Source organism: Salmo salar, chromosome 28 (assembly GCF_965601325.2).
Source record: "Salmo salar chromosome 28, fSalSal1, whole genome shotgun sequence".
In the NCBI taxonomy this organism is placed as follows: Eukaryota; Metazoa; Chordata; class Actinopteri; order Salmoniformes; family Salmonidae; genus Salmo; species Salmo salar.
This window is the reverse complement of record NC_138318.1, coordinates 22,725,001-22,746,671: the sequence shown is the minus strand read 5'-3', so window position 1 is coordinate 22,746,671 and position 21,671 is coordinate 22,725,001. Positions and strand designations below refer to the sequence as shown.

The following is a 21,671-nucleotide window of genomic DNA, read 5'->3' as shown; positions in this document are numbered from 1 at the left end:
CGGATTTTAAATTTCAGCAGTTCCCAATATTTCCCATATTCTGCATTAGATGTAGCTAAACTCCAGTAAACAGAAATACGATTCTTAATCACATTTTTTAAATCATCATGCAATAACAATGAGTTCTTTAATTTCCAGTAACCACCAGAGTATTTCTTACCATCATTACTGCATATTCTTACAGTCAACCATATGACTTTATGATCCGTCAGGACTGCAGGCAGTATTTTTACCTCTACTGTGTTGGGCTCCTTTGCTTTCTTCCAAACTGCATCTCTCGCTGTGCGAAAAGCAAACTGGATGATGATCGATCGGCTGACGACGGCATCTTGTTTCTTCCCAATACGATGAGCGACATCCACAGCCATATCCATATATCCATCGGGGAAGTCCGGTGCCACACGGTTACAGATGTCTCTTACTAAGCGCTTCACATTCTCATCCTGGTCCTCCGGGACACCGTAAAGCCGTAGCCCCCCCCCCCACCTTCTCCGGTATCGCTCTGCTTCGGATAAGCGCTCTTGTATGTCTGCGATGGTCTTCTCCTGAGCAGTGCATTTCTCAGACGTAGCAGTGTTTGCAAGCTTAAGCTCTTCGATACTCTTGTATGCATGATTCAGAGAGGTCTCGACAACGACACAAAAACGACTCAGTAGGGGTTTCAACTGTTAGAATAGTAGAATACACAAAGTTCAATTTCGAAATTTGGTTGTGCATAAGCAGTTTTCCTCCTGTTATTTCAGCCACTGATAGTCACTCAATTAGCCATGTCAGCTAACAATTGCAGGAAATTTGTTTAAAATCTGCAAACCTTTTCTCCCCACCCCATGGTAAAATGGGTAGAATTTCAGAAAATGTGCTGTAAAATGGAAAAATGTTCTCTCTTCCCCATGGCAAAATGTGTAGAATTGTAGAAAACGTGCTTTAAAATGTTATTAGAGCCCCCAAAAGGCTCGACCATTCCTGACTGTGTGCAATTTTAAAATAATCGGTTCAGAGACATACATCTGGAGTAATATTAGTAATTATTCGTACCAATATTGTATTCGAAATGTGTAAGTATTTACACAAAGATTGACATTTTCACCTTCGATCCTCGATTTGAAACGTAATCACGACGCACTGCAGTATCTATTCCTGGAAAATTAGATGAGAAGTAGGCGGGTCTTGTAGTTGCGACAGGAACATTTCATTGGAATTTGTTTACTGTGTAGCCTGCTAGTATGAGCAATATCCTGGGGTTTGGCTCTGCTGGAAATGCATTTTGTCTGTATTTTTAGTTAGACAGACCAAAGGCTCTCAAATGATCTGAAATAGGTATAGGCCTATTCATATGGACATTCAGATACATTTCATATTGTTTTACATAGACTCGACAAAATTTGAAATGGCCGGTTTAAGGATAGTCCACATTTCTCTGATCTTGGTTTTAAACCAACAGGTCGTTTCTTACGGTAAGTCATTTTTGCCGTAAAATAGTTAGCTTTAAATGACGCTTTGATTAATCACTTGGAGCTGATGTTACTGTAAGTATTTAAGACAGTATTCCTGTTTAATTCTTTCAACAACATAATGCAGGCGGAAGGCCACTGTACAATATGCCAATGTTCTTGGAAATGATATAGCTATTCCAAAAGTATACTCAATATATAAATATATTGTAGGATCTCTTGGTGTAACACAGTTGTGGCTGCTTCGCGTCATCTATTGTTGTCTCTACCTTCTTGCCCTTTGTGCTGTTGTCTGTGCCCAATAATGTTTGTACCATGTTTTGTGCCGCTACCATGTTGTGCTGCTGCCATAATATTGTTGTCATTTTTGTGTTGCTACCATGCTGTGTTTTCATGTGTCACTGCCATATGTTGCTGTCTTAGGTCTCTCATTATGTAGTGTTGTGGTGTCTCTCTTGTCGTGATGTGTTTTGTCCTATATTTGTTATTTATTTTTTAATCCTAGCCCCCGTACCCGCAGGAGTTATTTTGCTTTCTGGTAGGCTGTCATTGTAAATACGAATGTGTTCTTAACTGACTTGCCTAACAAAAACACGTGTTGTGTCAAATCTCCCCCCCGCCCCCTTCTAATTTCCTTAATTGTGTGGCTAGAGTGAAATACTTTGTGGCACACATCAGAGTCAAACAGTGTGAAAGTAGCCTGCCATTTTGATCATTTGTGCGGTATTAAAAAAAAAATAATGAATACCGTAGTCATGTAAAATAACAGAATTGCATGACATGCGTTTATATAAAGCCAACATTTTCCAGGGCCCTTGGCTACTAAAAATACTCCCCTTGTCTGCAACTTCTGTATGTGCCTCTACTCTACTGCTCTATGCCACTCTAATGCGATGATATGCATGCAATGCTTGATTATCACCCCCTCTTGCACTCACTTTTTGTTTGTGCATCTCCCGATTTACAGATTAAGCACTGGGTGTACATGTGACTTTGTGTAGAGAAGGGACATGCTCTCCTGGAGTAAGGGGCTAGTATAGTGACCATAACCCAACACCTAGTGACCTCAAGAAGAGGTTTGGATCTCTTGGCGTAACAGCTAAGATGTTGGGTTGACAGTTGCTGGACCCGGGATTGAGTCAGGACTAACTCCCGATTTCGCTACATTATTGTCAGTATATGTGTTTTATTTTATTCAGGCAGTGGACTGATGCACAAAAAGTTGTCCTTAAAGTAGTCAGTTGTTGTCAATAAATAAGGTGCTAGTTTAACTGTTTATTGTCAGTTGGTTTTGCATTATATTTGTATGCCAGTAGCCTAAGTAAAGTTTTGTTCCTTCAACCTCAGTGGGAAACTCACTGTAGATTTCACACTTACACCACAGAGAAAACATACAGTTACAGTAGACCTCTCTGTGGTCTGACACCTCTCTGTTATCTGACACATGCCTAACTTCATGTGTGGGTTATTATTGTGGCCTCAGTGGTTTTTATGGAGTGGCCAAGTCTAGACGTCGACCGATTTATGATTTTTCAACGCCGATACTGATTAATCGGCAGATTTTTATATATATTTGTAATAAATTACAATACTGAATGAACAATGAACACTTATTTTAACTTAATAAGATCAATTTAGTCTCAAATAAATAATGAAACATGTTCAATTTGGTTTAAATAATGCAAAAACACAGTGTTCGAGAAAAAAGTAAAAGTGCAATATGTGCCATGTAAAAAAGCTAACGTTTAAGTTCCTTGCTCAGAATATGACAACATATGAAAGCTGGTGGTTCCTTTTAACACACGTCTTCAATATTCCAAGTTAAGAAGTTTTAGGTTGTAGCTATTATAGGACTATTTTTCTCTATACCATTTGTATTTCATATACCTTTGACTATTGGATGTTCTTTATAGGCACTTTAGTATGGCCAGCCTAATCTCGGGGGTTGATAGGCTTGAAGTCATTAACAGCGCTGTGCATCAAGCATTGCTAATAGCTGCTGTTTGAATTAATGCTTACGAGCATGCTGCTGCCTACCACCGCTTAATCAGACTGCTCTATCAAATATCAAATCATATACTTAATATTAATATAATAAACACACAGAAATACGAGCCTTTGGTCATTAATATGGTCAAATCCGGAAACTATCATTTCTATAACAAAATGTTTATTCTTTCAGTGAAATACGGAACCGTTCCGAATTTTATAGAACGGGTGGCAACCCTAAGTCTAAATATTACTGTTACATTGCACATCCTTCAATGTTATGTCATAATATTGTATAATTCTGGCAAATTAATTATGGTCTTTGTTAGGACTAAATAGCCATTCAACAGTTCGCAACTAGCCAGGCGGCTCAAACTGCTGCATATACCCTGACTCTGCTTGCACTGAACGCAAGAGAAGTGACACAATTTCCCAAGTTAATATTGCCTGCTAACATGAATTTCTTTTAACTACATATGCAGGTTTAAAAAATATATATACTTGTCTATTGATTTTAAGAAAGGCATTGATATTTATGGTTAGGTACATTATTGCAACAATTGTGCTTTTTTCACGAATGCGCTTTTGTTAAATCATCACCCGTTTGGCGAAGTTGAAGTAGGCTGTGATTCGATGATAAATTAACAGGCACTGTATTGATTATATGCAATGCAGAACAAGTTTGTTAACTACACATGGTTGATGATATTACTAGGTTAACTAGTGATTATGTGAAGATTTTTTTTATTTTTTATATAAGATATGTTTAATGCTAGCTAGCAACTTACTTTGGCTCCTTGCAGCCACAAGGTCCTTTTGATGCTGCACTCGCTTAACAGGTGGTCAGCCTGCCACGCAGTCTCCTCGTGGATTGCAATGTAATCGGCGTCCAAAAAGGCAGGTTACCGATTGTTATGAAAACTTTAATCGGCCCTAATTAATCGGCCATGCAGATTAATCGGTCGACCTCTAGTCTAGTGTGTTGTGCTCCACAGAACAGAGGACTACAGTACATTGCTTTCCCCCACTCTAAAGTAACATTAATGTTGTGAAACTAAATCCGGAAGTGTATTTCCCCAAAACAGCACAGATGCTGGGTGAGGAAATGTTTAGTGGTGTAAAGTACTTAAGTAAAAACACTTTAAAGTATTTTACTATTTCTATTATTGACTACTTTTACTTCACTACATTCCTAAAGAAAATGATGTACTTTTTACTCCATACATTTTCCCTGACACCCAAAAGTACTTAGCAGGACAGAAATGGTCCAATTCATGCACATCCCTGGTCATCTCTACTGCCTCTGATCTGGCGGACTCACTAAACACAAATGCTTTGTTTCTAAGTGTTTGAGTGTGCCCCTGGCTGTCTGTAAATTAAAACAATACAAACAATCGTACCATCTGGTTTGCTTAATATTATTTTATTTACTTTATTTACTTCTTATTCTTATGTTGTGCTGGAAGATTTATCGGTTTATTTAACTTGCACACAATGCAGCCCATATCTTGAATATTTCCCAGCAAACCTAAAGCTGCAATATGTACCTTTTTGGCAACTGACCAATTTCACATAGAAATGTGAGTTATAGATTGGTCATTCTCATTGAAAGCATATCTAAGAAGCGGTATATCTGTTCTATGTGCTCTATTTCTATGCTTCCAGTTCTTAAGTTTCCTTTTTGCGTCTTTTTTTTGTACACTAGCTTCAAACAGCTGAAAATACAATATTTTTGGGTTATTGAAAATATATTTCACAGCGGTTTAGATGGTACAATGATTCTCTACACTATGCATTGCTTGTTTTGTCACATAAACTGAAATAAGACAAACTATTAGAATTTTAGCAACCAGCTATCATAAACCATAATTTATTAGCATGGGAATTTTTTTTATTTACATTTTGATTTATTCTATAGTATACCTGCATAGAAAAGTTGACATACTGTACATGCAAGCATACAGTATATTTTAATAATTTTTTTTAAATGGAGTTGTGGGACTTGAAAGACAGTACATGCTCTTGTGAAATAACAGTGAAGTGCTGCTGTGTTCTGTTGAAAACTTTCAGACATAATGATCCCCAGAGTTGTTCGGTGAAATAAAAAAAATATTGTGTTGTGGCTCTCCCTGTTACAATTTTGATCTGAATCAGTTATCTTTTGTTTTCTTTTAATTGATACAGACGAGTATGCTTTACCTGTGGATTGAGTTTAACAAACTCCTTTACAAATAAATAAGGAGCTAGGCCGATAACCAATCTGAATCTGCAGTTGTGTCTGGAAAAATAGTAAAGGCTTAACCGAGAGGACAATGTAGAACGAGCACTATTACAGTTATATTAAGTGCCAATGGATAGCGTTCAGCCACCACAGGCCTGTCCGGCAAGAAGTCCAAGATATCTTCAGACGAGGTTTATTCAGATAATGGTTCGCTACACCACGCTCCTCTGTATTGATGGCTCATAGTAACAGTGAGAGTGTATAAGTGGTTCTATGGAAAATAATAGAAAGGAATAACCATGATTATAGGCTTACATACAATATACAGGCCCAGTAAACTGTGGAGGTATAAACTAAATATACAAAACAGACAGACTGACCAGGTGAATCCAGATGAAAGCTATGATCCCATATTGATGTCACTTGTTAAATCCACTTCAGTCAGTGTAGATGAAGGGTAGGAGACAGGTTAAAGAAGGATTTTTAAGCCTTGAAACAATTGTGTGCCATTCAGAGGGTGAATGGGAAAGAGAAAATATTTAAGTGCCTTTGAATGGCGTATTGACACAAACCAGGTGCACTGGTTTGTGTCAAGAACTGCAACGCTGCTGAGTTTATTACACTCAAGTTTCCTGTGTGTATCAAGAATGGTCCACCACCCAAAGGACATCCAGCCAACTTGTCTCAACTTTGAGAAGCATTGGAGTCAACATGGACTAGCATCCCTGAGGAACCTTGTAGAGTCCATGCCCTGATGAAATAAGGCTGTTCTGAAGGCAAAAGGCGGGGTGCAACACAATATGTCTGCTGCAGAGGGACAAGAGAGAGCCATTTGAAAACAAGTTTTGATTAGTCATGGAAATAAAAGTGCTGAAAACATATTGGCTCCCCATTTTTAAAAAGATGGAGAACAACCTATAATGGACAAATATTAGCGTTTTGGCGCAATGATATTGTCAATACGATATATACTGTTCAAAAAAATAAAGGGAACACTTAAACAACACATCCTAGATCTGAATGAAATAAATAATCTTATTAAATACTTTTTTCTTTACATAGTTGAATGTGCTGACAACAAAATCACACAAAAATAATCAATGGAAATCCAATTTATCAACCCATGGAGGTCTGGATTTGGAGTCACACTCAAAATTAAAGTGGAAAACCACACTACAGGCTGATCCAACTTTGATGCAATGTCCTTAAAACAATTCAAAATGAGGCTCAGTAGTGTGTGTGGCCTCCACGTGCCTGTATGACCTCCCTACAACGCCTGGGCATGTTCCTGATGAGGTGGAGGATGGTCTGCTGAGGGATCTCCTCCCAGACCTGGACTAAAGCATCCGCCAACTCCTGGACAGTCTGTGGTGCAACGTGGCATTGGTGGATGGAGCGAGACATGATGTCCCAGATGTGCTCAATTGGATTCAGGTCTGGGGAATGGGTGGGCCAGTCCATAGCATCAATGCCTTCCTCTTGCAGGAACTGCTGACACACTCCAGCCACATGAGGTCTAGCATTGTCTTACATTAGGAGGAACCCAGGGCCAACCGCACCAGTATATAGTCTCACAAGGGGTCTGAGGATCTCATCTCGGTACCTAATGGCAGTCAGGCTACCTCTGGTGAGCACATGGAGGGCTGTGCGGCCCCCCAAAGAAATGCCACCCCACACCATGACTGACCCACCGCCAAACCGGTCATGCTGGAGGATGTTGCAGGCAGCAGAACGTTCTCCACGGCGTCTCCAGACTCTGTCACGTCTGTCACGTGCTCAGTGTGAACCTGCTTTCATCTGTGAAGAGCACAGGGCGCCAGTGGCAAATTTGCCAATCTTGGTATTCTCTGGCAAATGCCAAACGTCCTGCACGGTGTTGGGCTGTAAGCACAACCCCCACCTGTGGACGTCGGGCCCTCTTACCACCCTCATGGAGTCTGTTTCTGACCGTTTGAGCAGACACATGCACATTTGTGGCCTGCTGGAGGTCATTTTGCAGGGCTCTGGCAGTGCTTCTCCTGCTCCTCCTTGCACAAAGGCGGAGGTAGCGGTCCTGCTGCTGGGTTGTTGCCCTCCTACGGCCTCCTCCACGTCTCCTGATGTACTGGCCTGTCTCCTGGTAGCGCCTCCATGCTCTGGACACTATGCTGACAGACACAGCAAACCTTCTTGCCACAGCTCGCATTGATGTGCCATCCTGGATGAGCTTTGGTTGTAGACTCCGTCTCATGCTACCACTAGAGTGAAAGCACCGCCAGCATTCAAAAGTGACCAAAACATCAGCCAGGAAGCATAGGAACTGAGAAGTGGTCTGTGGTCCCCACATGCAGTGGACAGTTTGATTTCATAGAAGTGTGATTGACTTGGAGTTACATTGTGTTGTTTAAGTGTTCCCTTAATTTTTTTGAGCAGTGTATTATCAAACAAAATATCCCAATATGTAACTGTATTGATCCCCCCCCCATCACTACAGTACACGGTAGCATGAGGCTACAAAAGGCTGCAAATGCACATAAACACGGCTATTAAAGCTACTATGTTTATAATGTAACAGAATAATATACAGTATATTCATTTTCATTTTAAGAACTCTGTTTTTGCCATAGCCCACATTGGCTTCCATGCTTTTGAAACGAGATCTTTTCCAAGGATGTCAGACACGAGCTTGGTTAGAGATGGTTGTTAAGCAACGGAGTACTGCGATTGGTTGCCCAATATTCTGGGGTGGGGCTTGGCAAAGGGTAAATTGGAATGACTGGCAGTAGAGACTTAATCCTGATTTTACTTAGGCAGGAAAATAAAAGTATGGTATGATATATCAGAAATGTTATCATAATTATAAATACAGTTTATATGTGTTTTATACACTTTCTATATGAATAGATTTTAGAGGCTATGTAAACAGACCATAAATGTAGTTTTTGTTTCCTTGGAAAGATGTGTGCTATTATATGATACAGTGTCAGTACTTGTTGCATTTACAACTTGTCTAAGTCTAATCTTCAACTGATTTCAGCCAGTGTATGGCTGTGGATTGATTACATTGTTTGAATGGAATGTTGGCAAATTGTCAGTTCATCTAAATTATTAATGGAATAAATCTAAAACTGTCTGGCTAATTAGCTAACAAGCATAAAGTGCAGATAAAGGATTCAAATTCCTTAGTGTAAAATATCTTATCACAGCACTTGCAAACCATGTTTGACCAACTCCCTGACCAAAATGGCTGACCTTTATCCCATCATAAGAAGGTTCATAGCTATTCTAGTATTTTAATGCCTAATTCTATGGGCCCAACTCTCAAAATACATTGCTTCGGGACAAAACAATCAGGAAAACACCAGAAAACATGGCATCTGGGTTATTCCATGTCATTTCAGCAAGCCATGACACTCGCCATCTCAAATTGTTCTGAAATTGTTTCTGCTGTTAGAAACCGATAAGATAAGCATCCCTGAAACATTATTTTGTTGAAATGTAATTTGGTCTCTGAGAAATTAAGCTAATTGATTCCACCAAATTGTCAACTTTAAATGATAGGATTCACATAATATTCAACAAACTATAGTACCCAACATCCGATTTGGACCAAACTTATTCCTGCAATTGAGTAAGACATAAGGAATCAAACAAAATTGTCAAAACCCAAACACCTGTGTACTCATCACAAGCACCAGTCAACACTTCTTCAACTATCTGACTATCTTGCTGTTACTGAAAATACATTCCAAACCATGACCCTCCACACCTCACTCCAATCCCAACCCAACAACCAGTATACAGTATCAGTAATCTGTTTGGCAAGTAGTATGGAGCTGCAGCTTGGAGTATTGCTTCTTCACCATTTGTAATGTATTCCCTGTGAATCTGTTGATTACCATAAATTAGTGTGAAAGTACCAGGTTTTGCCCACTAGATGTTTCTCTTCCTGGTTCTGCCACCACATGCTTTTATCCATTTAGCTGGTTTATTAAATGAATCACAACATTTTCTTTGCAACTTTGGGTAGAAAAGCAATAGCTTTTGCTCATGATGAAAATTAATTATGTGGTCAATTGTGTGTTCAAGCCAGTCCTCCATGAAAGCAATTCAGTTTGTCTTTCACTTCGCGACCTAATGCTTCAACCCAACTGACTTTGAATAGTCCAACAAATGGCAGCTCTCTGAGGGCTGTATGGTGCAATTCTCATATGAAGATGTTGCCCAAAACTATGATGGAGAAATGGGCTAGTGACTACAATGTTGTGAAAACCCTAATAAAATAATACAATTGTAATGGCATTGCATGGCAGTCATATGTTTTTCAATACAATTATTAGAAAATGCATTTATATGTGATTAGTGACATTTACCATAAAACCCAACCCAATACCATTATTACCATTGCAAAACACTATACAGTGTGTGTTTGGGACTTTTACCATTGAAGAACATTAGTGACCATAACATTGAACCATTAGAACTGCTGTAGCCAAATGGTTTGCTTGTTCACCAGAAATGGTCTAACTAATCCATACCTTTTGGGAGAGATTAAAGCACACACAGAAGGCTGTTTCCTGGACACAAAAAAAGCCTAACAAAATGACAAACTGAATTGCTTTCAGTAGGACTGGCTTCAATTGTGAGGATGACCATACAGTCTATTTCCATCATGAGCAAAAACTATTGGTTTTCTACCCAAATTTGCAAAGAAAAGGTTGTGATTTAATTTAATAAACACTAGAGACCAGCCACATTAATAAATGTGTGGCGGAAGTAGCAATAACGGGACAATCTAGTGGGTAAAACTTGGTACTTTCACACTAATGTATAGTAAATAATCTGAGCGACTTCAATGGCTAATTTCTCTGAACGGGGGGGGGGGGGGGGGGGGAACATCACCAGATGAAGAAGCAATACTCATAGCAGCAGCTCCATACTGCTTGTCAAACATAGAGAACCGATACTGTATACTGGCTGTTTGGGTGGAGGGTACGTGGGTGGCTTTTTGATCAGTTTATTGGATTCTTCATGTCTTACTCATTGTTGGTATAATGTATGGTCCAAATCGGATGTTAGGTACTACATTTATTGAAGACTTATATTAATCATATCAATTAAAATGGCCAATTTGGGTGCAATCAATAAGCTTAATTTCTTTGAGATCAAATTATATTTTAAGAAAATGTTTTTATTTGCCCCGCACCCCAAGTTTTCTGAGCTAAAAAAATGTATAATAATAATAATAATAATAATAATAATAATAATAATAATAATAATAATGTTTTGTTTTTGGACAAGACTGTAAAATCACCAATTTAGGAAATCTGTTCCCAAGTATCCACATGCATAAATAGAGAGGGATATGTGATTGTATCCCAATGTAATCAAGGTTTGAATCATGATTCTGTTTTTGTTCAATAATGTATCTGTTTTTTGTATTCTTGAAGTCAATTTGCAGTCTACAAATGATTTATAACTAACTATGTTCTGGTCCCCTTAACATCCGCTCAAGAAAACATTGGCCCACAGCTGACTGTGATTGGGGACCCCTGGTATACAGGTTATTGTTGCAACATCACTTGGATAGATTTAATTGCTAGTATGTTATGCTGTTATAGATATAGCACAGTTTTAGAAACACAGTCATTTATATGGTAAGTATAAATCTCTGTCTGTACTGAGCTTGTTGATTCGGACTGACTTTCTACTATTTTATCCTACAGTTCCTCCTCCCGTCAACGTGAGCCTCATCTGCCACAATTTTCACAATGTGATCTATTGGAACTACAGTGAACCATCTCTGCAGCCACAGTTCAATGTGGAAATGACAAGAAAATATTCTGGGTAGGTGCTGCAGCATATTGGTTGCTTAATCTCGCTCATTGATATTTTTCACCAAATAGGGCCTAGGCTATCCAATGTAGTGTATATAGCTAGTGAATATTAAATGTTTCTTGGCACAATACCACAATTCGCACAATTTCAAATAGTTATTGGAAAATTGACATGCACTGCGGTTATGCATTACAATAACAGCAAGACCCATAGAAATGTAAAGTCCTGTCAACAGTTCTTTGTCAGCTTCTCCATTGTAATTGTGAACTAACATTTCAGTCCAAATCAGAGGTTGCCACTAACCCACAACAATTCTTTTCCTCTATCTTTCAGTGCTGCCTTGGTTTGTTCAAACACTTCCCTCTACCACTGCGATGTCTCCTCATTTACCAAAGTAATAGAAGAGGGCTACCGTTTCATATTGACTGCTGTTGTTGGACAGAATACAAATTCCTCCGAAATTTCATTCACCTATGACGATACAGTGTATCCAGACCTGGTGGATGTACAGTGTAAGTTCTCACACTGAGCTAACCAAAAGGCGAATTATAGGAACAATGTTATACATTTTACATTTTAGTCATTTAGCAGACGCTCTTATCCAGAGCAACTTACAGTAGTGAATGCATACATTTCATACATTTTTTTCCATACTGGTCCCCCATGGGAATCGAACCCACAACCCTGGTGTTGCAAACACCATGCTCTACCAACTGAGCCACAGTATGTAGTGATTGACAACTAGAATTGGAGTAGTATCTTGAAAGGGTTTGTAAATACACTGTATGCACTACAGCACATGTAGCATTTCTTTGTTGATCTGACCACACAATGCTCAGAGCCGGGAGATTTTGAACATATTTTCTGACCTCAGATTTATTTCACAAAGGAATGGTCTTGTGTGTTTTTTAGGCTCATTGGATTTCCCACCTGTCAACATCTCTGCTGTATCCGATCAACTTATCAAAGTTCAATTCATTCACCCGTTTCACATCTACAAACATGCCATCATGAAAGATGAAAGACTGGATCATAAGGAATTTGATTACATGGTTATCACAGAATATCACTTGGTAAGAAATGACAGAAAATTATGACTTAGAAATGACTGGGGAACACTTGTAGAAGCTCAGATTTTTCACGTGTACAGTTGAAGTCGGAAGTTTACATACATTTAGGTTGGAGTCATTAAAATTTGTTTTTCAACCACTCCACAAATTTCTTGTTAACAAGCTATAGTTTTGGCAACACCATGGGTCCACGCAGCCGTCATACCGCTCAGGAAGGAGATGCATTCTGTCTCCTAGAGATCAACGTACTTTGGTGTGAAAAGTGAAAATCAATCCCAGAACAACAGTAAAGGACCTTGTGAAGATGCAGGAGGAAACGGGTTCAAAAGTATCTATATCCACAGTAAAACGAGTCCTATATCGACATAACCTGAAAGGCCGCTCAGCAAGGAAGAAGCCACTGCTCCAAAACCGCCATATAAAAGCCAGACTACGGTTTGCAACTGCACATGGGGACAAAGATCGTACTTTTTGGAGAAATGTCCTCTAGTCTGATGAAACAAAAATAAAACTGTTTGGCCATAGTGACCATCATTATGTTTGGAGGAAAAGGGGGAGGCTTGCAAGCTGAAGAACACCATCACAACCGTGAAGCACAGGGGTGGCAGCATAATGTTGTGGGAGTGCTTTGCTGCAGGAGGGACTGGTGCACTTCACAAAATAGATGGCAACATGAGGAAGGAAAATTATGTGTATATATTGAAGCAAAAGCTCAAGACATCAGGAAGTTAAAGCGTGGTCTTCCAAATTTGTATTTATTTATTTCACCTTTATTTAACCAGGTAGGCAAGTTGAGAACAAGTTCTCATTTACAATTGCCACCTGGCCAAGATAAAGCAAAGCAGTTCGACACATACAACAACACAAAGTTACACATGGAGTAAAACAAACATACAGTCAACAATACAATGTGAGCAAATGAGGTGAGATAAGGGAGGTAAAGGCAAAAAAGGCCAGGGTGGCAAAGTAAATACAATATAGCAAGTAAAACACTGGAAAGGTAGATTTGCTGTGGAAGAAAGTGGAAAGTAGAAATAATGGGGTGCAAAGGAGCTAAATAAATAAATACAGTAGGGGAAGGGGTAGTTGTTTGGGCTAAATTATAGATGGGCTATGTACAGGTGCAGTGATCTGTGAGCTGCTCTGACAGCTGGTGCTTAAAGCTAGTGAGGGACATAAGTGTTTCCAGTTTCAGAGATTTTTGTAGTTCGTTCCAGTCATTGGCAGCAGAGAACTGGAAGTAGAGACGGCCAAAGGAGGAATTGGCTTTGGGGGTGACCAGAGAGATATACCTGCTGGAGCGCGTGCTACAGGTGGGTGCTGCTATGGTGACCAGTGAGCTGAGATAAGGGGGGACTTTACCTAGCAGGGTCTTGTAGATGATCTGGAGCCAGTGGGTTTGGTGACGAGCATGAAGCGAGGGCCAGCCAACAAGAGCGTACAGGTCACAGTGGTGGGTAGTATATGGGGCTTTGGTGACAAAACGGATGGCACTGTGATAGACTGCATCCAGTTTATTGAGTAGGGTATTGAAGGCTATTTTGTAAATGACATCGCCGAAGTCAAGGATCGGTAGGATGGTCAGTTTTACAAGGGTATGTTTGGCAGCATGAGTGAAGGATGCTTTGTTGCGAAATAGGAAGCAAATTCTAGATTTAACTTTGGATTGGAGATGTTTGATGTGAGTCTGGAAGGAGAGCCTACAGTCTAACCAGACACCTAGGTATTTGTAGTTGTCCACATATTCTAAGTAAGAACCATCCAGAGTAGTGATGCTGGACGGGCGGGCAGGTGCGGGCAGCGATCGGTTGAAGAGCATGCATTTAGTTTTACTTGTATTTAAGAGCAGTTGGAGGCCACGGAAGGAGAGTTGTATGGCATTGAAGCTCGTCTGGAGGGTTGTTAACACAGTGTCCAAAGAAGGTTCAGAAGTATACAGAATGGTGTCGTCTGCGTAGAGGTGGATCAGAGACTCACCAGCGACATCATTGATGTATACAGAGAAAAGAGTAGGCCCAAGAATTTACCCTGTGGCACCCCCATAGAGACTACCAGAGGCCCGGACAACAGGCCATCCGATTTGACACACTGAACTCTATCAGAGAAGTAGTTGGTGAACCAGGCGAGGCAATCATTTGAGAAACCAAAGCTATTGAGTCTGCCGATGAGGATGTGGTGATTGACAGAGTCGAAAGCCTTGGCCAGGTCAATGAATACGGCAGCACAGTATTGTTTCTTATCGATGGCGGTTACGATATCGTTTAGGACCTTGAGCGTGGCTGAGGTGCACCCATGACAAGCTCTGAAACCAGATTGCATAGCGGAGAAGGTGCGGTGGGATTCGAGATGGTCGGTAATTTGTTTGTTGACTTGGCTTTGAAAGACCTAGAAAGGCAGGGTAGGATAGATATAGGTCTATCCTGGGTCAAGAGTGTCCCATCCTTTGAAGAGGGGGATGACAGCAGCTGCTTTCCAATCTTTTGGAATCTCAGACGACACGAAAGAGAGGTTGAACAGGCTAGTAATAGGGGTTGCAACAATTTCGGCAGATCATTTTAGAAAGAAAGGGTCCAGATTGTCTAGCCCGGCTGATTTGTAGGGGTCCAGATTTTGCAGCTCTTTCAGAACATCAGCTGACTGGATTTGGGAGAAGGAGAAATGGGGAAGGCTTGGGCGAGTAGCTGTGGGGAGTGCAGTGCTGTTGACCGCGGTAGGGGTAGCCAGGTGGAAAGCATGGCCAGCCGTAGGAAAATGCTTCTTGAAATTATAGTGGATTTATCGGAGGTGACAGAGTTTACTATCCTCAGTGCAGTGGGCAGCTGGTAGGAGGTGTTCTTATTCTCCATGGACTTTACAGTGTCCCAGAACTTTTTTGAGTTTGTGTTGCACGAAGCAAATTTCTGCTTAAAAGCTAGCCTTGGCTTTTCTAACTGCCTGTGTATATTGGTTTCTAACTTCCCTGAAAAGTTGCATATCTCGGGGGCTGTTCGATGCTAATGCAGAACGCCACAGGATGTTTTTGTGTTGTTTAAGGGCAGTCAGATCTGGCGAGAACCAAGGGCTATATCTGTTCCTGGTTCTAAATTTCTTGAATGGGGCATGCTTATTTAAGATGGTGAGGAAGGCATAAAAAAAAAATAACCAGGCATCCTCTACTGACGGGATTAGGTCAATATCCTTCCAGGATACACGGGCCAGGTCGATTAGAAAGGCTTGCTCGCTGAAATGTTTCAGGGAGCGTTTGACAGTGATGAGTGGAGGTCGTTTGACCACTGACCCATTACGGATGCAGGCAATGAGGCAGTGATCGCTGAGATCTTGGTTGAAAACAGCAGAGGTGTATTTAGAGGGCAAGTTGGTTAGGATGATATCTATGAGGGTGCCCGTGTTTACGGCTTTGGGGTGGTACCTGGTAGGTTCATTGATAATTTGTGTGAGATTGAGGGCATCAAGCTTAGATTGTAGGATGGCTGGGGTGTTAAGCATGTCCCAGTTTAGGTCACCTAGCAGCACGAGCTGGACAATGATCCCAAGCATACTTCCAAAGTTGTGGGAAAAATGGCTTAAGGACAACAAAGTCAAGGTATTGGCGTGGCCATCACAAAGCCCTGACCTCAATCCTATAGAAAATTTGTGGGCAGAACTGAAAAAACGTGTGCGAGTATGGAGGCCTACAAACCTGACTCAGTTACACCAGCTCTGTCAGGAGGAATGGGCCAAAATTCACCCAACCTATTGTGGGAAGCTTGTGGAAGGCTACCTGAAACATTTGACCGAAGTTAAACAATTTAAAGCCAATGCTGCCACATACTAATTGGGTGTATGTAAACTTCTGACCCACTTGGAATGTGATGAAAGAAATAAAAGCAGAAATTAATCATTCTCTCTGCTATTATTCTGACATTTCACATTCTTAAAATAGGTGGTGATCCTAACTGACCTAAGACGGGGAATTTTTACTATGATTAAATGTCAGGACTTGTGAAAAACTGAGTTTAAATGTATTTGGCTAAGGTGTATGTAAACTTCCGACTTCAACTGTATCTACCTGCTGCAAATTGTTTTCACTTGCAAGCAAAGCAGCCTTATTTTTCAAAAGGAAACACATTTATATCCTTCAAATATAAACGTTTGCATATTTATTTTTTATGAACATTGTTGTAATATAGCCTAATATATTCCTTTTTTTATTTCCCCAGAAACAACACAGCTTTACCTGCTCCTACAAGCAACACCATGTGTGTGAGGTTGAAATACCAGTCGATGGAGAGATGGATAGGCACTGCATCAAGATCAAAGGAAAAATAAACAATGTTCATGTCTCAGCTCACCAGAACATATGCATTGAGGGGAAGCATGGGGATTCCGGTAAGACTCTTAATTTCTTACGTGATGGATACGTCAAAGTCATATTAGCTCTCAGTATGTCTGTTATCGTTTAGTAGACATTGTCTGTAATCATTTGATTAACAACATCTGCTAATATCTGATACATGCTTTGAAAGTTATACATGTCTGTATTGTCATATTATGGCTGATTTTATCAGCAAATGCTCAATTAGGACACTGTACAGTTTTGAATGTGAAATCAGTTTGACTGTCAGTCTAACTGCTGGACTTGTCCCCTGTAGGTCCTAGCTACACTGCCCTCTACATTGTGATCCCTATCGTTGCCATGGTGGTGATTGCATTCATCGTGTGGCTGATATACAGTAAACTGACAAGTGGCTCATTCCCTCAACCAAAGATTTTGGTGTGTTCAGCCTTTCAACTGTTTGGCCTGCACTGCAGTGGATTTAGTCATAAACCTACTACATATACAGTCGTGGCCAAAAGTTTTGAGAATGACACAAATATTAATTTCCACAGAGTTTGCTGCTTCAGTGTCTTTAGATATTTTTGTCAGATGTTACTATGGAATACTGAAGTATAATTACAAGCATTTCAAGTGTCAAAGGCTTTTATTGACAAGTACATGAAGTTGATGCAAAGAGTCAATATTTGCAGTGTTGACCCTTCTTTTTCAAGACCTTTGCAATACGCCTTGGCATGCTGTCAATTAACTTCTGGGCCACATCCTGACTGATGGCAGCCTATACTTGCATTATCAATGCTTGGAGTTTGTCAGAATTTGTGGGTTTTTGTTTGTCCACCCGCCTCTTGAGGATTGACCACAAGTTCTCAATGGGATTAAGGTCTGGGGAGTTTCCTGGCCATGGACCCAAAATATCGATGTTTTGTTCCCCCAGCCACTTAGTTATCACTTTTGCCTTATGGCAAGGTACTCCATCATGCTGGAAAAGGCATTGTTCATCACCAAACTGTTCCTGGATGGTTTGGAGAAGTTGCTCTCTGAGGATGTGTTGGTACCATTCTTTATTCATTGCTGTGTTCTTAGGCAAAATTGTGAGTGAGCCCACTCCCTTGGCTGAGAAGCAACCCCACACATAAATGGTCTCAGGATGCTTTACTGTTGGCACGACACAGGACTGATGGTAGTGTAACCGATGTGAAATGGCTAGTTAGTTAGCGGTGGTGCGCGCTAATAGCGTTTCAATCAGTGACGTCACTCGCTCTGAGACTTGAAGTAGGGTTTCCCCTTGCGTTGCAAGGGCAGCGGCTTTTGTGGTGCAATAGGTAACGATGCTTCGTGGGTGTCAGTTGTTGATGTGTGCAAGGGTCCCTGGTTCGAGCCCAGGTTGGGGCGAAGAGAGGGACGGAACCTACACTGTTACAGTAGCGCTCACCTTGTCTTCTCCGGACAAGCTTTTTTCTGGATGCCCCAAACAATCGGGAAGGGGATTCATCAGAGAAAATGACTTTACCCCAGTCCTCAGCAGTCCAATCCCTGTACCTTTTGCAGAATATCAGTCTGTCCCTGATGTTTTTCCTGGAGAGAAGTGGCTTCTTTGCTGCCCTTCTTGACACCAGGCCATCCTCCAAAAGTCTTCGCCTCACTGTGCGTGCAGGTGCACTCACACCTGCCTGCTGCCATTCCTGAGCAAGCTCTGTACTGGTGGTCCCCCGATTCCTCAGCTGAATCAACTTTAGGAGACGGTCCTGGCACTTGCTGGACTTTCTTGGGCGCCCTGAAGCTTTCTTCACAACAATTGAATGCTCTCCTTGAAGTTCTTGATGATCTGATAAATGGTTGATTTAGGTGCAATCTTCCTGGCAGCAATATCCTTGCCTGTGAAGCCCTTTTTGTGCAAAGCAATGATGACGGCACGTGTTTCCTTGCAGGTAACCATGGTTGACAGAGGAAGAGCAATGATTCCAAGCACCACCTTCCTTTTGACGCTTCCAGTCTGTTATTCGAACTCAATCAGCATGACAGAGTGATCTCCAGCCTTGTCCTCGTCAACACTCACACCTGTGTTTAAGAGAGAATCACTTACATGATGTCAGCTGGTCCTTTTGTGGCAGGGCTGAATTGCAGTGGAAATGTTTTTTGTGATTCAGTTCCTTTGCATGGCAAAGAGGGACTTTGCAATTCATCCGATCACTCTTCATAACATTCTGGAGTATATGCAAATTGCCATCATACAAACTGAGGCAGCAGACTTTGTGAAAATTAATATTTGTGTCATTCTCAAAACGTTTTGCCACGACTGTAGACTAGATTATAGTAATGCAGAGATAATTTCTACAATGTACCAACATGTGCTCGCCTGAAACTATGTGTCATGTTCCTGTTGGAGTTATCAAACTATTGATATGCTACTTCCTGCAAACACTGTCAAAACAATAGCACATGAAAAACATATTTCACCCACAGAATGTTTGACTGAATAATGTCTATTCTCCTCTGGTAGGCTTCCATACTGTCACATATGGGTTCAGTTAGGTCACTTATGCTCCCTGAGAGAACCATCCTGAGTGAGGTACAAACAGGTGGCTCCCCCCTGCTGCAGACCCCCATGGAATCTTTGCCAGATGATGCCCTCACAGTCATCAGTACCCCCCAGGAAGAGGTCCTCCGCCTCCCTATTGGACTGAAGGACCAGGAGTGGAGCGGTGGGGAGGTCATGTTGCCTAACGAGGGGTCAGGCTCTTCACTGGCGGTAACGAGAAAGTTGGGACTAGAGGGGAAGAGTGACTTCTCTGAGCCGTCTGACTATGACTGCCCCCATAGACCTGGGATCATTCCTGTGATAGAGGAGATGAGTCCTGGGGACAATGTTACAGGATACAAAATCTGAGTTTCTCAAGAGAAAGGATGATAATGTATTTAAACAGGGAAATCCCATTGAGGGCGCCCTCCACGCAATCATACAAATATACAATTATACAATACAAATATACATTTCCAATGCTATAAAAACACTATTTACAAGCAATTTTTGAAAAGTAACTGACAAAACACAATCATGAAAAACAAACACATTTGTCTTTGCACATGCTCAGCTACCAATCATTTCCCTGTTCCTCTCACTATTTGGGTAGTCTATTGTGGAGACAAAGAGGATAATCAAAGGGAAAGCCTTCATTATGTTGTTTCCAATTCATCACTTGGGACTGTTGCCTAATCAGGGAAACCAGGGATAGACAATGTGAAACCCAAGTGGTACACAGTGGTATTGCATGCTAGGAACTAGTGTCAAAAAGAAATGTCCTCATTCCTGACCTGCATGCCCCATTGTAATGTAATATATACTTTTCTTTTCCCCTATTATTTCCCAATATACAATAAATAAACTCAGCAAAAAAAGAAACGTCCCTTTTTCAGGACCCTGTCTTTCAAAGACAATTCGTAAAAATCCAAATAACTTCACAGATCTTCATTGTAAAGGGTTTAAACACCGTTTCCCATGCTTGTTCAATGAACCATAAACAATTAATGAACATGCACCTGTGGAACGGTCGCTAAGACACTAACAGCTTACAGACTATATGCAATTAAGGTCACAGTTATGAAAACTTAGGACACTAAAGAGGCCTTTCTACTGACTCTGAAAAACACCAAAAGAAAGATGCCCAGGGTCCCTGCTCATTTGCGTGAACGTGCCTTAGGCATGCTGCAAGGAGGCATGAGGACTTCAGATGTGGCCAGGGCAATAAATTGCAATGTCCGTACTAGAGGTCGACCGATTAATCGGAATGGCCGATTAATTAGGGCCGATTTCAAGTTTTCATAACAATCTGTAATCGGCATTTTTGGACACCGATTGTGGCCGATTACATTGCACTCCACTAGGAGACTGCGTGGCAGGCTGACTACCTGTTACGCGAGTGCAGCAAGAAGCCAAGGTAAGTTGCTAGCTAGCATTAAACTTGTCTTATAAGAAACAATCAATCTTAACATAATCACTAGTTAACTACACATGGTTGATGATATTACTAGTTTATCTAGCTTGTCCTGCGTTGCATATAATCGATGCGGTGCCTGTTAATTTATCATCGGATCACAGCCTACTTCGCCAAACGGGTGATGATTTAACAAGCGCATTCGCGAAAAAATGACTGTCGTTGCACCAATGTGTACCTAAGCCATAAGCATCAATGCCTTTCTTTAAAATCAATACACAAGTATATATTTTTAAACCTGCATATTTAGTTAATATTTATTTTAACTAGGGAAATTGTGTCACTTCTCTTGCGTTCCGTGCAAGCAGTCAGGGTATATGCAGCCGTTTGGGCCGCCTGGCTCGTTGCGAACTGTGTGAAGACAATTTCTTCCTAACAAAGACCGAAATTAATTTGCCAGAATTGTACGTCATTATGACATAACATTGAAGGTTGTGCAATGTAACAGCAAAAAATCATAATCGGCTGATTGTCCTCGCAGTGGCAGACCACGTGTAACAACACCTGCACAGGATCGGTACATCTGAACATCACACCTGCGGGACAGGTAAAGGATGGCAACAGCAACTGCCCGAGCTACACCAGGAACGCACAATCCCTCCATCAGTGCTTAGACTGTCCGCAATAGGCTGAGTGAGGCTGGACTGAGGGCTTGTAGGCCTGTTGTAAGGCAGGTACTCACCAGACATCACCGGCAACAACGTCGCCTATGGGCACAAACCTACCATCGTGGACCAGACACTGACGAGTCGCGGTTTTGTCTCACCAGGGGTGATGGTCGGATTCGCATTTATCGTTGAAGGAATGAGCGTTACT

The 21,671-nt window shown here is 41.1% G+C and overlaps 1 protein-coding gene across 1 annotated transcript; it reads left to right on the top strand.

Annotated features, from left to right (window-relative positions):
• The first annotated feature begins 1,234 nt into the window (after positions 1-1,234).
• Positions 1,235-20,260, top strand: ifngr1l1 (interferon gamma receptor 1-like 1). Its single transcript, NM_001360942.2, has 7 exons — positions 1,235-1,454; positions 11,367-11,487; positions 11,812-11,990; positions 12,391-12,551; positions 16,748-16,916; positions 17,180-17,301; positions 19,364-20,260. Exons 1-7 carry the CDS (start codon positions 1,334-1,336, stop codon positions 19,748-19,750), a joined length of 1,260 nt encoding a protein of 419 aa, NP_001347871.2. The 5' UTR covers positions 1,235-1,333; the 3' UTR covers positions 19,751-20,260.
• Positions 20,261-21,671: the final 1,411 nt, after the last annotated feature.

Coding starts and splice junctions, on each gene's coding strand:
- ifngr1l1 (NM_001360942.2), top strand. CDS start 1,334: ATGGACATTCAGATACATTTCATATTGTTTTACATAGACTCGACAAAA. Junction 11,991..12,390: donor AGACCTGGTGGATGTACAGT/GTAAGTTCTCAC, acceptor TGTGTTTTTTAG/GCTCATTGGATTTCCCACCT. Junction 16,917..17,179: donor GGGGAAGCATGGGGATTCCG/GTAAGACTCTTA, acceptor TGTCCCCTGTAG/GTCCTAGCTACACTGCCCTC.